Source organism: Carcharodon carcharias, chromosome 12, assembly GCF_017639515.1.
Source record: "Carcharodon carcharias isolate sCarCar2 chromosome 12, sCarCar2.pri, whole genome shotgun sequence".
Classification (NCBI taxonomy): Eukaryota; Metazoa; Chordata; class Chondrichthyes; order Lamniformes; family Lamnidae; genus Carcharodon; species Carcharodon carcharias.
Genome location: NC_054478.1, coordinates 124,962,435 through 124,980,147, shown reverse-complemented (window position 1 = coordinate 124,980,147; position 17,713 = coordinate 124,962,435). Strand labels below are relative to the sequence as shown.

At 43.4% G+C, this 17,713-nt stretch overlaps 2 protein-coding genes across 4 annotated transcripts in view; one reads left to right on the top strand and one right to left on the bottom strand.

Annotated features, from left to right (window-relative positions):
* Positions 1-17,713, bottom strand: part of bmpr2b (bone morphogenetic protein receptor, type II b (serine/threonine kinase)) — a 333,412-nt gene that overhangs the window by 128,399 nt on the left and 187,300 nt on the right. The gene's annotated exons all lie outside the window — the stretch shown is intronic.
* LOC121284942 lies at positions 8,636-16,011 on the top strand. The gene is made up of 2 exons (XM_041200907.1): positions 8,636-9,853; positions 14,092-16,011. The coding sequence occupies exons 1-2, from the start codon at positions 8,774-8,776 to the stop codon at positions 14,533-14,535; spliced, it is 1,524 nt and encodes a 507-aa protein (XP_041056841.1). The 5' UTR covers positions 8,636-8,773; the 3' UTR covers positions 14,536-16,011.

Here is a 17,713-nt window from a genome sequence, read left to right as displayed (position 1 = left end):
TGGCTGGGCCAGCATTTATTGCCCATCCCTAATTGCTTTTGAGTAGGTGGTGATGAGCTGCCTTCTTGAACCACTGCAGTCCATGTGGTGTAGGTACACCCATAGTGCTCTTAAGGGGGGCAGTGAAGGAATGGCAATATATTTCAAAGTCAGGATGGTAAGTGACTTGGAGGGGAACTTCCAGGTGGTGTTGAAGGAGCCTTCCTGCAGTGAATTCCTGCAGTGCATCTTGTAGATGGTACAAACTGCTGCTACTGTGCGTCAGTGGTGGAGGGAGTGAATGTTTGTGGATGTGGTGCCAATCAAGTGGGTTTCTTTGTCCTGCAAGCTTCTTGAGTGTTGTGGGAGCTGCACTCATCCAGGCAAGTGGGGAATATTCCATCACACACCTGAATTGTGCCTTGTAAATGGTAGACAGGCTTTGCGGGGGTCAGGAGGTGAGTTAATCGTCGCATGATTCCTAGCCTCTGACCTGCTCTTGTAGCCACAGTATTTATATGACTAGTCCAGTTCAGTTTCTGGTCAATGGGAACCCCCAGGATGTTGGTGTGGGGGATTCAGTGATGGTAATGCCACTGAACATCAAGGGGCGATGGTTGGATTCTCTCTTGTGGGAGATGCTTATTGCCTGACACTTGCGTGGCGTGTATGTTACTTGTCGCTTGTCAGCCCAAGCCTGGATATTGCCCGGGTCTTGCTGCATTTGGAATGGACTGTTTCAGTATCTGAGGAGTCATGAATGGTGCTGAACATTGTGCCATCATCAGTAAACATCCCCACTTTTGACCTTATGATGGAAGGAAGGTCATTGATGAAGCAGCTGAAGATGATTGGGACGAGGACACAACCCTGAGGAACTCCTGCAATGATGTCCTGGAGCTGAGATGATTGACCTCCAACAATCACAGCCATTTTCCTTTGTGCTAGGTATGACTCCAACCAGCAGAGAGTCCCCCCCCACCCCCGATTCCCAGTGACTCCAATTTTGCTCTGGCTTCTTGATGCCACACTCGGTCAAATGCGGCCTTGACATCAAGGGCAGTCGCTCTCACCTCGCCTCGGGAGTTCAACTCTTTTGTCCATGTTTGAAGCAAGGCTGTAATGAGGTCAGAAGCTGAGTGGCCTTGGCAGAACCCAAACTGGGCATCAGTGAGCAGGTTATTGCTAAGCAAATGCCACTTGATAGCACTGTTGATGACCCCTTTCATTGCTTTACTGATGATGGAGAGAGTAGACTGATGGGGCAGTAATTGACTGGGTTGGAATAGACTTGCTTTTTATGTACTGGACATACCTGGGCAATTTTCCACATAGCCAGGTAGATGCCAGTGTTGTAGCTATACTGGAACAGCTTGACTAGGGGCACGGCAAGTTCTGGAGCACAAGTCTTCAGTGCTACTGCCAGAATAATGTCAGGGCCTTTGCAGTATCCAGAGCCTTCAACCGTGGAATGAATCAAATTGGCTGAAGGCTGCCATCTGTGATGCTGGGAACCTCTGGAGGAAGTCTAGATAGATCTCGCACTCAACACTTCTGGCTGAAGATTGTTGTGAATATTTCAGCCTTATTTTTTGCACTAATGTGCTGGGCTCCTCCATCAATGAGGATGGGAACATTTGTGGAGCCTCCTCTTCCAGTCAGTTGTTTACTTGTCCACCACCATTCGCGGCTGGATGTGGCAGGACTGCAGAGTTTAGATCTGATCCATTGGTTGTGGGATTGCTTAGCTCTGTTTATCACTTGCTGCTTATGCTATTTGGCACGCAACCAGTCCCGTGTTCTAGCGTCACCAGGTTGACACCTCATTTTTGGGTATGCCTGGTGTTGCTCCTGGCATGCTCTCCTGCACTCTTCATTGAAGTGAATCCGGGATTGATCCCCTGGTTTGATGGTAATGGTAGGGTGGGGGCATATGCCAGGTCATGAAGTTACAGATTGTGTTCGAGTACAATTCTGCTACTGCTGATTGGCCACAGCGCCTCATGGGTGTCCAGTCCTGAGTTGCTATATCTGTTCAAAATCTATCCCATTTAGCACGGTGGTAATGCCACACAACACGATGGAGGGTATCCTCAATGTGAAAGCGGGATTTCGTCTCCACAATGACTGTGCGGTGGTCACTCCTACCAATACCATCATGGACAGATGCATCTGCGGCAGGCAGGTTGTTGAGGATGAGGTCAAGTATGTTTTTCCCTCTTGTTAGTTCCCTCACCACCTGCCGCAGAGCCAGTCTAGCAGTTATGTCCTTTGGGACTCGGCCAGCAGTGGTGCTACCGAGCCATTCTTGGTGATAGACATTGAAGTCCCCCATCCAGAGTACATTCTGCACCCTTGCCACCCTCAGTGCTTCCTCCAAGTGATGTTCAACGTGGAGGAGCACTGATTCATCAGCTGAGGGAGGGTGGTACATGGTAATGAGCACGAGGTTTCCTTGCCCATGTTTGACCTGATGCCATGAGACTTCATGGGGTGCGGAGTCGATGTTGAGGACTCCCAGGGCAACTCCCTCCTGACTGTATACCACTGTGCCACCACCTCTTTGGGGTCTGTCCTGCCGGTGGCGGGATTCAAACCCGGGTCCCCAGAGCCATTACCCTGGGTCTCTGGATTACTAGTCCAGTGACAATAACACTACTCCATCACCTCCCTTATATGTTTTTTCTTCAAGTCTGATATAGTCTTTACCTTTTTTAGTTAACCAGGGGTGGTGGGCCCTCCCCTTGGAATTTTTCTTTCTCACTGGAATGTATCTATTCTATGTATTCTGAAATATCCCTTTAAATCTTTGCCACTGCACTTCTATTGACATATCCCTTAGCCTCATTTTCCAGTTCACTTTTGCTAGCTCAAAGCTTATATGCTTTGACCAACTAGTAAAGTTAGTTGGCTTTCTCAACATTCTCAAGCAAAAAATTCCAGCTGCTCAGATATGGTTCTTTAAAAATGACCTAAATTGTGAATATTTACAAAATTTTTAATGGGGCAGATTGAATTGCTGTTTTCTCTCCTTTAATCATTTGAGAACACATTTCAACACAGCTAACTCCCAACTTGACCCAAAATCTACAATAAAATGAGAGCTCCCATGTAAGTTTGGAACCTATGCTGGTGTGAACCGGGGCAAGGTGGAAAAAGAAAATCAGACAGACAGAGCAGCCTACTCACACAAACATGTGCACAGCTACTTTTAAAAAAAAAAACCATTATCCAATATCTGGTTTTGACTTGACCAAAATTGGCTAACCGAGGGATCTCAACTAGTGCGAGTTATAGACCATAATCCAAGGAGTGTACAAGCTAATTCAGGGTGTTGAGAGAGTTGAATATCTCATAGTATTAACTGTTATTGACAGGCAACTCTTATTATTAAATTAACGATCATTAATAAAACTGCCAACTATCAGAATTCCCTCCTGAAACCTGGATACCTCAAAATCAATAAGCTCATGGGTATCAAGCTGACAAGTTGTTGCTGTCACTAACAACAAACCCAAATGGACAGCACTGAGTCCAGGGCAGCTCAACATAACCAAAAACAAGCATGCTTTGGATTATATATCCCACCAGATTTAAAATGTACAGCAAACAAATAATTACACCCAGATACAGCATCATTGAGGGCAAGAGATTTGTCACTGACCTCCAGTTTAAAGCATGTCATTTCCCAATGTCTCTTCCTGTATCATTTTGTTAATGGTAATTAAGCCCCTTTTCTCATGAAAGCTGCTACTTCTTATTTAATTACATCTTTGCAGGTGGCAAGTACCCTCCAGAACCTCATCCAAATGCACATCCTTCAGATTTGAACCTAGTATCAGTAGGCTATTCACCACAGAGGCCAAAGAGCTAATTATGATTTTGCTCATACCTAGTGTCCGCACATACCAATAGGATTACACAGATATAAGCAGAGAAACAGTCCATTTCACTAAACCAAGTCAGCAATAATGCTCCACTTGAACGTCCTCCCATCTTTCCTTATCTGAATCTATCATCGTAACCCTCTATTCCCTTCTCCCTTATCTGCTTGTCCTTAAGCTTTCCCTTAAATACAACTATACAATTCGTTTCCATCACAGTGATCACTAGCAGCCTGGCTGATTTTCTACTCCCTGGCCTAATGGGTTTGAGGCCAAATGTAAGTACTCTTATGCTCTTCCTGGATGAGAACATGTAACTTAACAGAGTGGAAATCATGAGGTTATATAGATCAGCCCAGCCATGAGGGCAGCATCTGCACTGGGGGGTACAGTACTTGCCAACCAGTTTTGTGGAAACATGAAATTTGTCGTGTTTTTAATCATCAGATCAAAGATAGCCATTATTATTGTCAAGCATTCTGCTTTTCCCCCGCCATCTCACTCACCCCTACCCCCACCCTTCAACATCAGCTTACTTTCCCACGCTGGCATAGGGCAAGTGACCTGTTCCCAAGTTATTGAAAATGCAGCTTTGTTACTTGCTGTTAGAGGGGACACGACAATCATAGAATACATGACAATTTGTGCTTGCTTAAAACCTGTTACATCCGTAACATTTTCCAGTTCTGACAAAAGGTGACAAGCCTGAAGGGGTAACTCTGTTTTTCTTCCATAGTTGCTGCTCGACCTGCTGAGTGTTTCCAATATTTTCTGCTTTTATTTCGGATTTCCAGCAGCCACAGTATTTTGCCTTTCATATTAGATGACATTCATGAAGGTTAACATTTCCAGCTTCAAACTGAACACTTGAGACGAGAAGTTTGATATTTTGAGCAACCACGTTGAACATTATGATTACGAGCAAACCAGAAAAAGCAACTAAAGTTCCTACTATTAGAAAGAAACTAGAGTTCCACCAATCACTGGCTTCTTGTCCCAACAACCACCCCCCCCCTCTTAAACCAGCTTATATTTCACCCCTTTCTTATTTTTACTTAGTTCTGTTGAAGGGTCATGAGGACTCGAAACGTCAACTGTGCTCCTCTCCGCCAATGCTGCCAGACCTGCTGAGTTTTTCCAGGTATTTCCGTTTCTGTTTCAGAAAAAGAAACTATTTAGTGTACTACTGATTCATTTCCTAAGTTAGGGTCATCATCAAGGTCTTGAAAGGTGCTTAAAGGCCCTGTCTTATACACTTGACCTTCAACGTCACCACCATCACCATCAAGTCCCCACCTTCAACAACCACAAATAATTAAGCAGAACTGGGCCAGCTATATCAACTCTTTGAATACAACAGGAGGGCATACACTGTAATTTGACTTCCCACCTGACCCCTCAAAAGCTATGCACTTTAAGGAAGGTTGACATCAGCTGTATGAAAGAATCTGCACTACTCATCTGGATAAGTGCAATCACGCCAATAGTCAAGAAGCTCAACATCATTCAGGACAGCTCACTTGTTGACGTCCAGTACCAAGTTAAATAGTCATCCCCCACCACCCTCCATTGGTGCAATGTGGCCGCAGTGTGTAAAATCCAAACTTACAATGCAGCAATTCACTAAGACTACTTCAACACTATCTCCCTCCCCGGGACTTCTATTATGAGGAAAGACAACAGCAATATGGTTGGGATCATCTTCGACTCCAAGTCATATACAATTCTTCAATTGGACATTTTTTGCCATTCCTTATCGACCCATCATTGAGGTTATCATGTCAATGTCATGGAATTTCCTACCTAACTTTCCTACCTAACGATAATGAAGACCATTATCATTGCAGTTTCCAGGGCAATTAGGGATGGATAATAAACATGCCACCCATATCAGGAGAACAAATTTTCAAAAGTTATCTGACTCTTGTTCTGCTAAAACAAACACAATTCAAGCTGTTACACAGTGAGTATTCCTTTCTTTGCTGAATGAACATCAGCTACCAAAACTGAACCCTTAAAGTTTAATCTGACAGAAAACATGTTCATTTCTAAAGCTGCTAACCAAATATTAATTTAAAAGGTTACAGGGTCCTTGTCCATTGCTGAGCTATAAAAATGACTCAAAGGGGTTGTTGTGTGCTCAGACTGATCTAAAGGACAGGCAGATAACAGATTATTGCAATAAAGTGCAAATGCCAAGCCTGTAGGAACCCATTTCAGATGTGTTACTGTCATGAGCAGCTACATTTCTCAGGCTTCACAGTAAAGTGAGTCTATACAGTCTACCAACCATGCATTTGTCTTATCAATGCCTCCAGTCCCATAAAGGAGTCAAAGATTTTAATACAGATCCTGTATTAAGGTCTGCCCACTGACCTCAAAATTCTGGCCAGTAACTCTTTGCAAGGACATCAATGAACATGCTACAATTGGCCCCAATGCACCTGGGCTGGTAAGGGAGAATCAGTTAGGTCCTTCAACATTATGCAGTGACTCTGTCCAAAAAGTGTTTGTGACGGATGTCAGGGATTAAGATATGCTGCAATGCCATGCCTAGTTGAACAGCATGCTAACCTTCAAGATCTAGGCTTATACACAGCCACATGTTGGTGAGGCACTGGAAGACTGCTGGCACCTGAATGTCTTCAGCAGGAACCAGCCTGCAAATCATTTTTGTAGGTGATTCAGAATCTTTCTTAGTAGCTGGCTAATTTCAACAAATGCAGAGACCTAAGTGAGTGCCTTCATCGACAGGAAACAATGCTCAGTATGAAGACACTGAAAAAGTTATTCTGAAGGCAAAAACACTTGCTACACCAGCAGGGTGGCCATTTTCAATGTGGCTGGGCTGTGTTACTGTAACTGCACCTACTGGATGAAATGATCACAATACTGCCTCACATAAGCCAACATGGAAATCTCTCAGCCCAACCACCCCGGGTTATGTTTCTGCCTCTTAATTAAAAAATAAATGCAAAACCTGGTTACATGAAGTACAAAAATACATCTCTGAACTTGTGATTCATCAATTCATGGCAGGTGGGGCCTCATCCCTCCATCTTCAGACATCCACACATACATCTCTCTCGCACAAGTCACTGAAAAGTAGAAGCAGTAATATTAGGTGTTTTCCGCTTCCTTCACCCAGAGATACTGAAGATAACTGCAGTACCCTGGCCAAAATCAGCTAATTCTTTTCTCAAAAGAGCCTAAATGATAATTCTCTCAAGAATAAAGTTACCAGCCCTGGTAGAAAGCACTTCTTCTCACAAACATCCCCTCCTCGCCTTCTCCACAAACTCTTCTTGGGTTTATAGATCATGTCTCTGGTTTAATCCCCTACATCCCCAACTTCTTTTCATCCTCCTCAGTGCCCACCTTCTGCCTCACTTCTCATGTGAGAAGTGTAGCTGGTTGAAGGATCTGGCACTTCCACATATAGATGAGATTTATTTTTAAACTACCTGTATTTTGCACACAAACTAGAAGATTAAGAAGTGCAGTCCTGAAAATTCAAGGTCCTAAGAGTAAGAATTTATTGCGGAGTGGGTAGAGGCAGTGGCATGGGGTAGGAGTGGTGGCATGGAGTAGGAGTGGTGTGCAGGGCTTGTTTTGTGAGGTGGAGGAGGGAGCACATGTGAGCATGTGAGAACAAGAGTGCTAAGCAAGAGTGCACAAGTACGAACGATGGGGCTGAATTTTGTCAGCAAAGCGGGGTCCCAATGCCGGACCAGAAAGCTGGGGGCAACACCACCTCAGCCATTTGGGCACTCCGGCAGCATTTTTCAACGTTCAGGCCATTAACTGCCTGGCATGGGGCTTCCGTCCCTTTTGTGTGTGGAGTGGATATGAAGTGGGAGATGGGGAACAGGTTTAGCTTAAAATTTCTTCCTTGTGATCTGAAGTAAGGTTTGTGCTGCAGCATTTGAACGAAAGCTTCTGTGCGAGTTTTAAATGGATGCTGCTCCCTTCCCTTTTCCTGCCACATGGTAGAGCCCAGTCCTTTTGTTTGAATAGAGTGATTGGGGGGGGGGGGGGTGGGAGCTCTGACTTATCTGGTTTATGGACGGATACAGGAACTGGTGTGTTCCTTTTCACCTTTATTTTAATTACACTAAAAGGAAGGAAATTTGCTCCCTTACTCTGCTATCTGACTGAACATGTCATGGTGATCAGATGATAACATTTTGCATGTTTTAAAAAAAAATCTTTACAACAAAGCATAGCTTGTGAAAACTGCTGCTAATGTTATTTAGGGCTTACATTTCAAAATAGGGGAAGTTCATAGAGCATTTTGGAAAGCATTTTAATAGAAGTCTCACTGAAGGCCCGCAAAAGGGCTTGGTGGGGGTGGGGGGGAACTGCACCATCCTTTTCTATACCGTTCTCTCCTCTTCCCGCCCCCTCCACACACCCAAAGCACAGCAAAGAAGCAAAACAAGAACCATTCATGAACTAGGCCTCAGCGATCAGGATAGCACTGAATTCATAATGCCAAGTCTTGTTTAACTCTCTGCCTTCATCTGCTTTTATAAGAGCAGACAGCCTTCTACCTTGCCAGCCAGCAATAAACACACATTAGGGATGATTAATGAGGGGCCTGATGAGGGCTGGCATTTCGTTTCATTCCATTTCCTTCAAGAACAGAGGGACCCTTGCCAAGCCCTGTCCGCTCGGTTCTGCTCACGTGACTTGAAATGCCTCTGGGAATCATTTCTGCAAATACAGCTGAATAGCAGTTAAACCTCGCCTTGCAGGGGTATATCAGTTAACACGCAGCTGTTGTTGATAACACCCTGCGGGGGGCCCCCAGCCTGAGTGGCGAGTTTAAGTCTCAGTGCAGCAGTTTTCTTTCCCTTTTCTCCCTTTGTTTTTCTGCCTGTTTTGAACTTCAGTTTTTTAGCTGATAAATGGATCAGTTTGATCCTAAAGTTGCTGAGAAAGATACAAGGGTTATAGCCGCCTCTTTGTCTCCGATTTCTACCTCTTTTAAGCAAGAAAAGGAGTCTGATCTGGACAACAAAGAAGACTGCTTGTTGACAAAGGAAGAGGGCAAAGTCCGGTCTGGCAAGCACACTATGGAGGAAAAGAGGTTGCTGGCTTTGCAGCAAGACAGTGGGATTCCATACAACACAAAAAAAGCAACAGCCTGGGGTGTCAGAGTTTGGGATGAGTGGGCTAAAACTCGAAATAGCTACATCATGGAGCAGGGCGTCCAGCGCAATGAACTCTTCCTTTACGTGCCTGAACTGTGCTATGAAATCACCCACGATGAACTAAATTTCTGGCTGTGCAGGTTTGTGCTTGAAGTGCGGAGACAAGATGGCTCGGAGTACCCACCCAACTCTCTCCGCCTCCTGTGTTGTTCAATCCTGCGGCACCTGCGGGAGAACTGCAGGCGCTGTGACATTGATTTCTTCAACAAACTGAAGCCGGACTTTGCCGAGTTCCGTGCCACCCTCGACGATCGGATGAAGCAGCTGCAGCGGCTGGGTATTGGGCTGGTGAGAAAGCAGGCCCAGCCATATACGGAGGATGATGAGGAGAGGCTTTGGCAGGTGGTCTTCCATCTCCGAGATGCAAAGAGCTACAGTTACGCTGTCTACTTCTACGTGTGCAAAGTCTTTTCCCTCTGCGCCGCGAAGGACCACCATAAACTAACAGTTGACCAGTTCGAATTCGGATGCGACATGATCAGTGAGTATGTGGAGTTTACAGGCAGGCCAAGCAATCCTCAGGACAGCCTCGACAAGTTGAAAATTGTCCAGACGAGACAGTATGCGGATTCCCCAAACCCAAGATGCATAGTTTCTCTGCTGCGACGTTACCTTAGTATGATTCCTCATGAAGGCCCATTCTACCGCCGCCCCGTGCCTGGCACCATGCAGTTCTCTGAGCAAGCAATAGGAGTTCACACTTTGGAGCGATATTCCAAAGAGATATGTGAAGCTGCAGGAATTTCAGGGCACCACACGGGACATTCCGGAAGGGTAAGCAATGTGGAATGTTAACTATTTAAAACTGACTCTTATTTTGAAGTAACTGCAATGCCTACTGCAACAATTTAAATGTTGGTGCCCGAAAGGAATATTTCTAAGACTGGGGATTTAGGGGGAAGCACATCAACCAGTGGTGCTGTGAGGTAGTGTGTAACGATGCACCAAGGGTAGGTAAAACAATGGGTTGCCCACATGGCTGTGTGGGAAGTTCAGATCTCTCTAAGGGAGGCAGCGACTGTGGACTTCTAGACAGCATGAGAATCAGCAGTGGACTGTGTCTTGTTGCTGTCCGACTGACAGCCTCAACAACTGTATTCATCCTCCCCAAAAGCCAATTCATTTTTAACCCCACCACCGAAAGAAGCTTTTTCAATTGAGGATAAGAGTTCATCTATCCTCCTCTCCCCATGCCCAAAGATGTTTCCAGATTAGGCAAAGATAACTGGTTGGACCTGCTTCCAGGCTTCTCCAGGGCAATTAAGAATCACATGCAGCACCACAGAACTGGTGGGATACAAGTGCTCTAAAGCTGTATTCCACCAGTAACAAGGTGTTGCATGCAATTCTCCATTGCCGTGGCACTGTATCCTTGTACTCCCCTGCTCTTCTGCCATGTAGTGATGCTCCATGGACAAGTAATCTACATAGGTGCTTCATGCTCCACAATCAAAGAACTGCACAAAGATGCTCAAGTGGCATGATACTTCAGATTACTGTTCCATTGCCGCAGTGACTGTATCACAGTAATGGCATGGTAACTGCATAGATACACTCTGAATGTTCATTCAAAACCAGATTATTCTATATCCCACAGCACACATTATTATCCAGCATCACGGCTCCCCATTCCACCTTAGAGAAGTGGGCTTGATGATAGCTCTTCTGATACCTGCAGAGAACCGCTAAAGATTTCTGATAGTTTACGGAATACAGGAAATCCTGAGAAATCTGACAAGTCTATGCAATACACATAAGATAACAAGCACCACACCTTGGATCTCAACAAGACCAGATGCATGAGTAGCATATACCCTTCATGCAGCATCACAGATCACTTTCTGAAATAAAGACTACCCTCAATAAAAGGTTCATTGGAGATTTACAATTGGACTTAAGAATTTTGTATTTCAAATTTGTTCTAATGCAATTCTATCCATTTCACAATGTTCTTGATCTCTCCACCCCAATTAAAATCTATCCGTCCAGGATAGGAAATCTTAAGAAGAACATGGTGTTGTCATATCTTTGAATCTACCGAAGATCACTTTAGAATGTTTTCTCCAATTTTCTACCCTTCTCACTTCTGTCCTTACGGCACTCTTACCAGGATGCTTGCTGGTTGGTAACTATTGTGTCACTCAAGTGGCCATTCTTCACAAGCGTATCAAAAGACTATTTTGCTGTGGAAAACATCATGGCCAAACCCAATCCTATTCTCATCTGAAATCTACATTGACAAGTTTCTCACTAAGGATCATGGGATAACAATCAAGAGTGGGAATTCTAGCTGATTTGCTCTTTAGTAACTCGAGACAAAAGCAAATTTTAGCACCAGCTAATGCTACCATAAGTGAGACCAAGTAACTCATAGACTGGAAATCCAAATTGGTTCCTTCTGGCCTGTAGAGGCCAGCAATGACGTTACCCAGTGGGACATCAGGAAATACTTTCATGTATTTATGAAGCTAGCAGCCTGACTAGACTTGCTGTGTCAATGAAATGGGCCAACAATAGCAAATGTTCTTTAACGCTTAATTTGTAGTGGATTAGAAAATTGTATGAAATACAGAAGTTGTGAGATTCAATAGTGGGTGGGCCCCACTTCAGTGCTGAGCCACAATTCCAATCCGTCTGAATTACCAATTTCCTAACTACAATGAAGAAAAATTTCAGCCTTTAACCCTTCCATGGCTGAATGTGTTTATAAATATGAAATGTTACTCCTAACCTCTGCTGGGCTGGTTTCAACAGATGCCATTGTACTACACGGCTATTCTGCTATTCTTCATGTATGACCATAGGGACCAAGTATCATCGGGCAGTTTAATCATGGGTAAGTCACAGCTGAACCAGCTAAATCACTGGATTGTGAACAGGAACCCCTGCTAACTTGTGTTTTGTAACCCAGAAACACTGAAGCCAATTGTATCACAGAGCAAAACACACCAAACACCAGGGTTTATTTCTATAGGGCCACAGAATTGAGAAATATGCTAAACCTGTATTGAAATTTATTTAGACCACATTTGAAGGACTTGAACAATTCTGGCTGCTACATGACAAAAGAAAGACTTTTATTTAGCGCCTTTCATGACCACAGGATGTCCCAAAGTGCTTTAGTCAATTAAATACTTTCAAAGTGTAGTCGGTGTTGTAATGTTGGAAATGTTTGTGCATAGCAGGCTCCCACAAACAGCAAGTGACAATGACTAGATAATGTGTCTTTGTGGTGTTGATTGAGGGATAAATATTGGCCTGGACACCAGGGATAACTCCTCTACTCTTCTTTGAAATACCCTGTGGGTTTCATGTCTCATCTGAAAAATGGCACCTGCAACAGTGCAGCACTCCTTCATACTGCACTGGAGTGTCACTTTGACTTTGTGCTCAGGTCCTGGAGTGGGACTTGAACCCACAACCCTCCAACTCAAAGGCAAGTATGCTAACAACTGAGCCATAGGTGACATTATAAAAAAGATACAGAAGCACTGGGGATGGCTCAAAAAAGATTTACAAGGATGCTCCAGAGCTGCGAGGTTATAATCATCAGTAGAGGAAGAACAGGCTGGGTTTCTTTTTTTCTTGAAGAGAGAAATCTGGGAGATAACCTGATAAAGATCTTTAAAATTATAACAGGCTTTGATAAAGTAGACAAAGAGGAAGTGTTGCCATTTATGGGAAACAGCAAAACCACAGACCATTAATATAAGACTGACAAGAAATCTAATAGGGAATCCAGAAGAAACCCCTTTACCCAGAGTGTACTGAGAATGGTTAATTCATTACCAGAGGGTGCAGTTGAGGGGAACAGTATAGATGCAATTAAGGGGAAGCTAGATAAGCATATAAGGGAGAAGAGAACAGAGGGCAATGCTTTTAGATTTAGATGAGGAGAGGATCAGAAGGTGCTTGAATGGTGTATAAGCATTAGCATGGATGTGTTGGGCCGACTAGCCTGCTTCTGCCCTCTACAATTCTATGTAATTCCACATAACAATTGCAATGGCTGAAATCAGGTAACAGCACAGAATGGGGATCGTAGTTGGTCCTCAGGTCTGTCTGGATCAGTACCAGAAATAACAGCACCTGAACCACAAAGTCATTGTGGGAGCTTTGTTCCACTTTTCCTGCTGCCAGTTTCATAAATAGTGTGCTCCCCTCATATTTCTGACCATACAGCTCCATAGCTCAGTAGCAGGCAACCTAATTTCAAAACTACATGGAAATTTTATTTCAATTAAGCTCAATAAACTCAAATTTCTGTCAAATTCCAGTACTAAATGTATAAAACTATTGAATATTTTTGAAACATAAGAACATTTAGGAACAGGTATAGGGATCATTAGGCCCAACAGGCCTGTTCATTTCAGCTTCCTGCCTCCTCACTATATCCTTTGATCAATAGAAATCCATCCAATTAGATCCACATGTAATGTGTAATTTTCCAAGTTTGTGTTAAAGCAGGGAGTATTCTACTCCAACAGCACATTACAAAAAATAGGTGGGTGCATCACATTGTTCATGATTTTTCATCCTTTCATTCTATTGGTGGGCAGGTCCCTACTGGTAGCATGAATTCAGAAAATTGATTTTATACAATCTATAATACTCAAAGTAATACTGGGTTTCAGCAATCCTTATCCAATTAATTGTCAAGTTTTTTCCTGCCAGTTTCCTCTCTGTCTCCATCATACCACTGAGTTCTGAAAGTACTGGCCACACTTAGGTACATCAGCCTAGTACGAGATAAAACAATGACTGTTGCCCAGTTATTCACTGAGGTAGCATAGCCAAGCCAAATCTTATCCAAACACAGGCATTTTTTAACCAGAGACTCCGGATTGTGATCTAGGTGTTGGATCCTGGCTGATTTTTCTTTTGGTGAGGCTAGAGGTTCAATGATTCCAACTTCCTCAAGCCCTGCTTGCTGTCCTGTAGTCACTCAAACATTTGGTATTCTTTGGAATTCCAATTTGGTTTAACTGTTTTTTATCTGTGTCTGTGTGTAGGTCAGCAGTGCAACAACCCTGTACAACCGCGGCTTCGACGAGCAGTCAATTAAAGAACGAACAGGGCCAACAGGCAGTTTGGTGAAGGGTTACAGGAGACCCTCTCCTGCTCAGATGAAGGCCATGTCGGACTGCCTGCAACCTCCCAATCCTCTGAAGAAGATTTCAGCTTGTTCACCCTCATCATCGTCCTCCTTTGAAGACCACAGTTCTCAAGATGAAGGCCCAAGCAATATCATCATCATCTCTGAAGATGGGACTGATCACCCACAAGAAGCTACAACTATATTCAGTAGACCCGAGGTGATGATCACTGAACAAGATGGTGTACTGAAGATTGAAATGCCATCCCGGACCTCCCCTCTGATGCCCTTGTCTACACACCAGGCCATTACAAAGTTAAAAATAGTGAAAGGAGACATTGTTTTAGAATTAAATTTATAAGCGTGACAAGCTGTAAAAATTCCAAGTTCATTGTTGCACGATTCAGATCACATCCATCAACATTGGTATCAGATAGTTCTGACAAAGAATCACCAACCTGACAGGTTAACTCTGTTTACCTCCTCACAGATGCTTCGCAACCTGCTGAGACTTTCCAGCATTTTCTGCTTTTATTTCAGATTTCCAGCATCCGCAGTACCTTGCTCTTGTATTAGCACAATGGATGATGTTTTACATTGTTTCCTTTCCCCTCAAAATTATGCTCACCTTTGCAAGTTAATAGGTCCAGTGCCCAAGTGGCCAATCTTCATGAGACTGGACCATAATTGTCAGCAGGTTATTCAAATGGGGAGAGTCCTGCATCATAGTTAAGAATGATACTGTCCTCACCAACATCCAAGTGCAACTTCTAGCTGGAACCACTGGATAGTGATTATAGCAGGAACCCAGGCTAACTTTCCCCCTCTCTAGGCAAAAGGTGTGAAGGCCCAACTGCCTCTATTGCTATTACAACTGAGATCAATGGAGATCAAAAATGGGATCTTAATGGGCTACACAGCTCTATGATATATTGATTGTGCAGTTAATAAGTACCAAAGAGCTGTGACCTGCTTTAAAACTCTACTGCTGACCAACATACAGTATGCACTGACTCATTAATATTTAAGTATGAACAGCCTGGTTTGTTATCAGCACCACAGATCCTTACCAAGAATTGTACACTGGGTTTGGTCTGAACTTCATAATATCACCAGAATGTAACTAGGCAGTGCAAGGGGGTTAGACACTTTCAACGTTGAATCCCAGCCTCTCTTTCTATTAGCCACAAAGGTTCACGAATGGATTAATCTGGGCATTATCAATCCAGGTCCACATAGGCCCACAGAACAAAATTGTGCCAAATTTAGCACTAACTTGGCAATCTCATTCAGACAAGCCACAGGATGGCTGAAGTGGGAAGGCAAACAATCTCATACTGATGTAATCTCAGGGGTTTGGCTAAGGTTAATTCTTGAAGCAAACTAGAGTTAAACTCTTCATCTGACTTGGAAGTATTTGACTAGACAGTGTAGGAGATTTCCACGATATTTAATCCACACTGCCCCCACCTTGGAGTGTTTGATGGAACAGTAGAGAGATTTATTGTGTATCCAACCTGTATTGTACCTGCCCTAAGCATGTCTGGTAAGATAGTACAGAGAGAATTTATACTCTATATCTAATCTATACCACACTTGATTCATCTGGAAGTATTTGATGATGATACTGGGCGTCTGATAAGCATAAATCTGACATTAAAAAGCTTCAATATTGTAGCACAAAATTGATATAGAATCAGAGTTGATGATGTAAGGCTGGAGTACTGTGCAAGGTTGGCATTGTAAATTAGACCAATATTGATGTACCTTCAAAATTGCTCAGGCTGTCTCAAGTAACCAATAAATTGAATCCTAGACAAATGATTCTGAAATTAAACCATGATTTCCATTAGTTCTGTTGCCTTATATTTCAGACACCATTCAAACTCTGCAAATCTTATTTTTTTATATAACTAGTGAAAAGACAGCCTTACACTTCAATTGCATTTTATCATATTTCTCAGCAATTCCAAAGTGCTTCATATAAAATGAATAGTAATTTGAGACATGACATATAGGAAGTAAAGCATGCTTGGGATGAACAGGTGACATTGGACCTATGAGGGTTTTGCTTACATCACGTTTGGGTTTCTTGTGGACGAATTGTGGAGATTAACTACATGATTAGTTATATTTTCATTTTAAATGCAGGCATAGTTTTGTGTTTCCATTACAGAGTGTTTGGAAAGGGCTAGGAATCTAACTTTAAACACAACAGATAAAGGGACGACAATGAGAAAGGGGACGGGAAATACAGGGCTGAAGGTGTTGTATCTGAATGCACGCAGTATACAAAATAAGGTAAATGAACTTGTGGCGCAGATTGAAATTGGCAGGTATGATGTGGTGGGCATTACGGAGACATGACTGCAAGGGGATCAGGACTGGGAGCTAAATATCCAAGGATATACATCCCATCAAAAAGATAGGCAGGTTGGCAGAGGGGGTGGGGTTGCTTTGTTAGTAAGAAATGAAATTAAACCGATAGCAAGAAATGACATAGGGTCAGATGATGTAGAATCTGTGTGGGTAGAGTTGAGGAACAGTAAAGGTAAAAAAACCATAATGGGAGTTATGTACAGGCCTCCGAACAGTAGTCAGGATGTGGGGCACAAGATACACCAGGAGATAGAAAAGGTGTGTAAGAAAGGCAAGGTTACAGTGATCATGGGGGATTTCAATGTGCAGGTAGACTGGGAAAATCAGGTTGGTAGTGGATCCCAAGAAAAGGAATTTGTAGAATGTTTACGAGATGGTTTTTTGGAGCAGCTTGTGGTGGAGCCCACTAGGGAACAGGCAATTCTAGATTTAGGATGTGTAATGAGGCAAATTTGATAAGGGAGCTTAAGGTGAAGGAACCCTTAGGAACCATAATATGATAGAATTTACCCTGCAATTTGAGAGGAAAAAGCTGGAATCAGATGTAACAGTATTACAGTTGAATAAAGGCAACTACAGAGGCATGAGGGAGGAGCTGGCCAGAATTGACTGGGAGATGAGCCTAGCAGGAAAGACAGTGGAACAGCAATGGCAGCAGTTTCTGGGAGTAATTTGGGAGACACAGCAAAAATTCATCCCAAGGAAGAAGCATACTAAAGGGAGGGTGAGGCAACCATGGCTCAAAAGGGAAGTCAGGGACAGCAAAAAAGCCAAAGAGAAAGTATACAATGTGGCGAAGAGCAGTGGGAAACCAGGGGATTGGGAAGCCTACAAAGACCAACAGAGGACAATTAAAAAAGAAATAAGGAGGGAGAAGATTAAACATGAGGGTAAACTAGCCAGTAATATAAAAGAAGATTGCAAGAGTTTTTTTTAGATAAAAAAAAGGGTAAGTGAGAGGCAAAAGTGGACATTGGGCCACTGGAAAATGACGTTGGATAAGTAGTAGTGCGGAACAAAGAAATGGCAGAGGAACTGAATAGGTACTTTGCGTCAGTCTTCACAGTGGAAGACACCAGTAACATCCCCAAAGTTCAAGAGAGTCGGGGGGCAGAGGTGAGTGTGGTGGCCATTACCAAGGAGAAGTTGCTAGGAAAACT

Bases quoted from the DNA above. Each gene is read 5' to 3' on its own strand.
- LOC121284942 (XM_041200907.1), top strand. From the start codon at position 8,774: ATGGATCAGTTTGATCCTAAAGTTGCTGAGAAAGATACAAGGGTTATA. The intron at 9,854-14,091 runs GTAAGCAATGTG...GTCTGTGTGTAG, and splicing joins ACACGGGACATTCCGGAAGG to GTCAGCAGTGCAACAACCCT.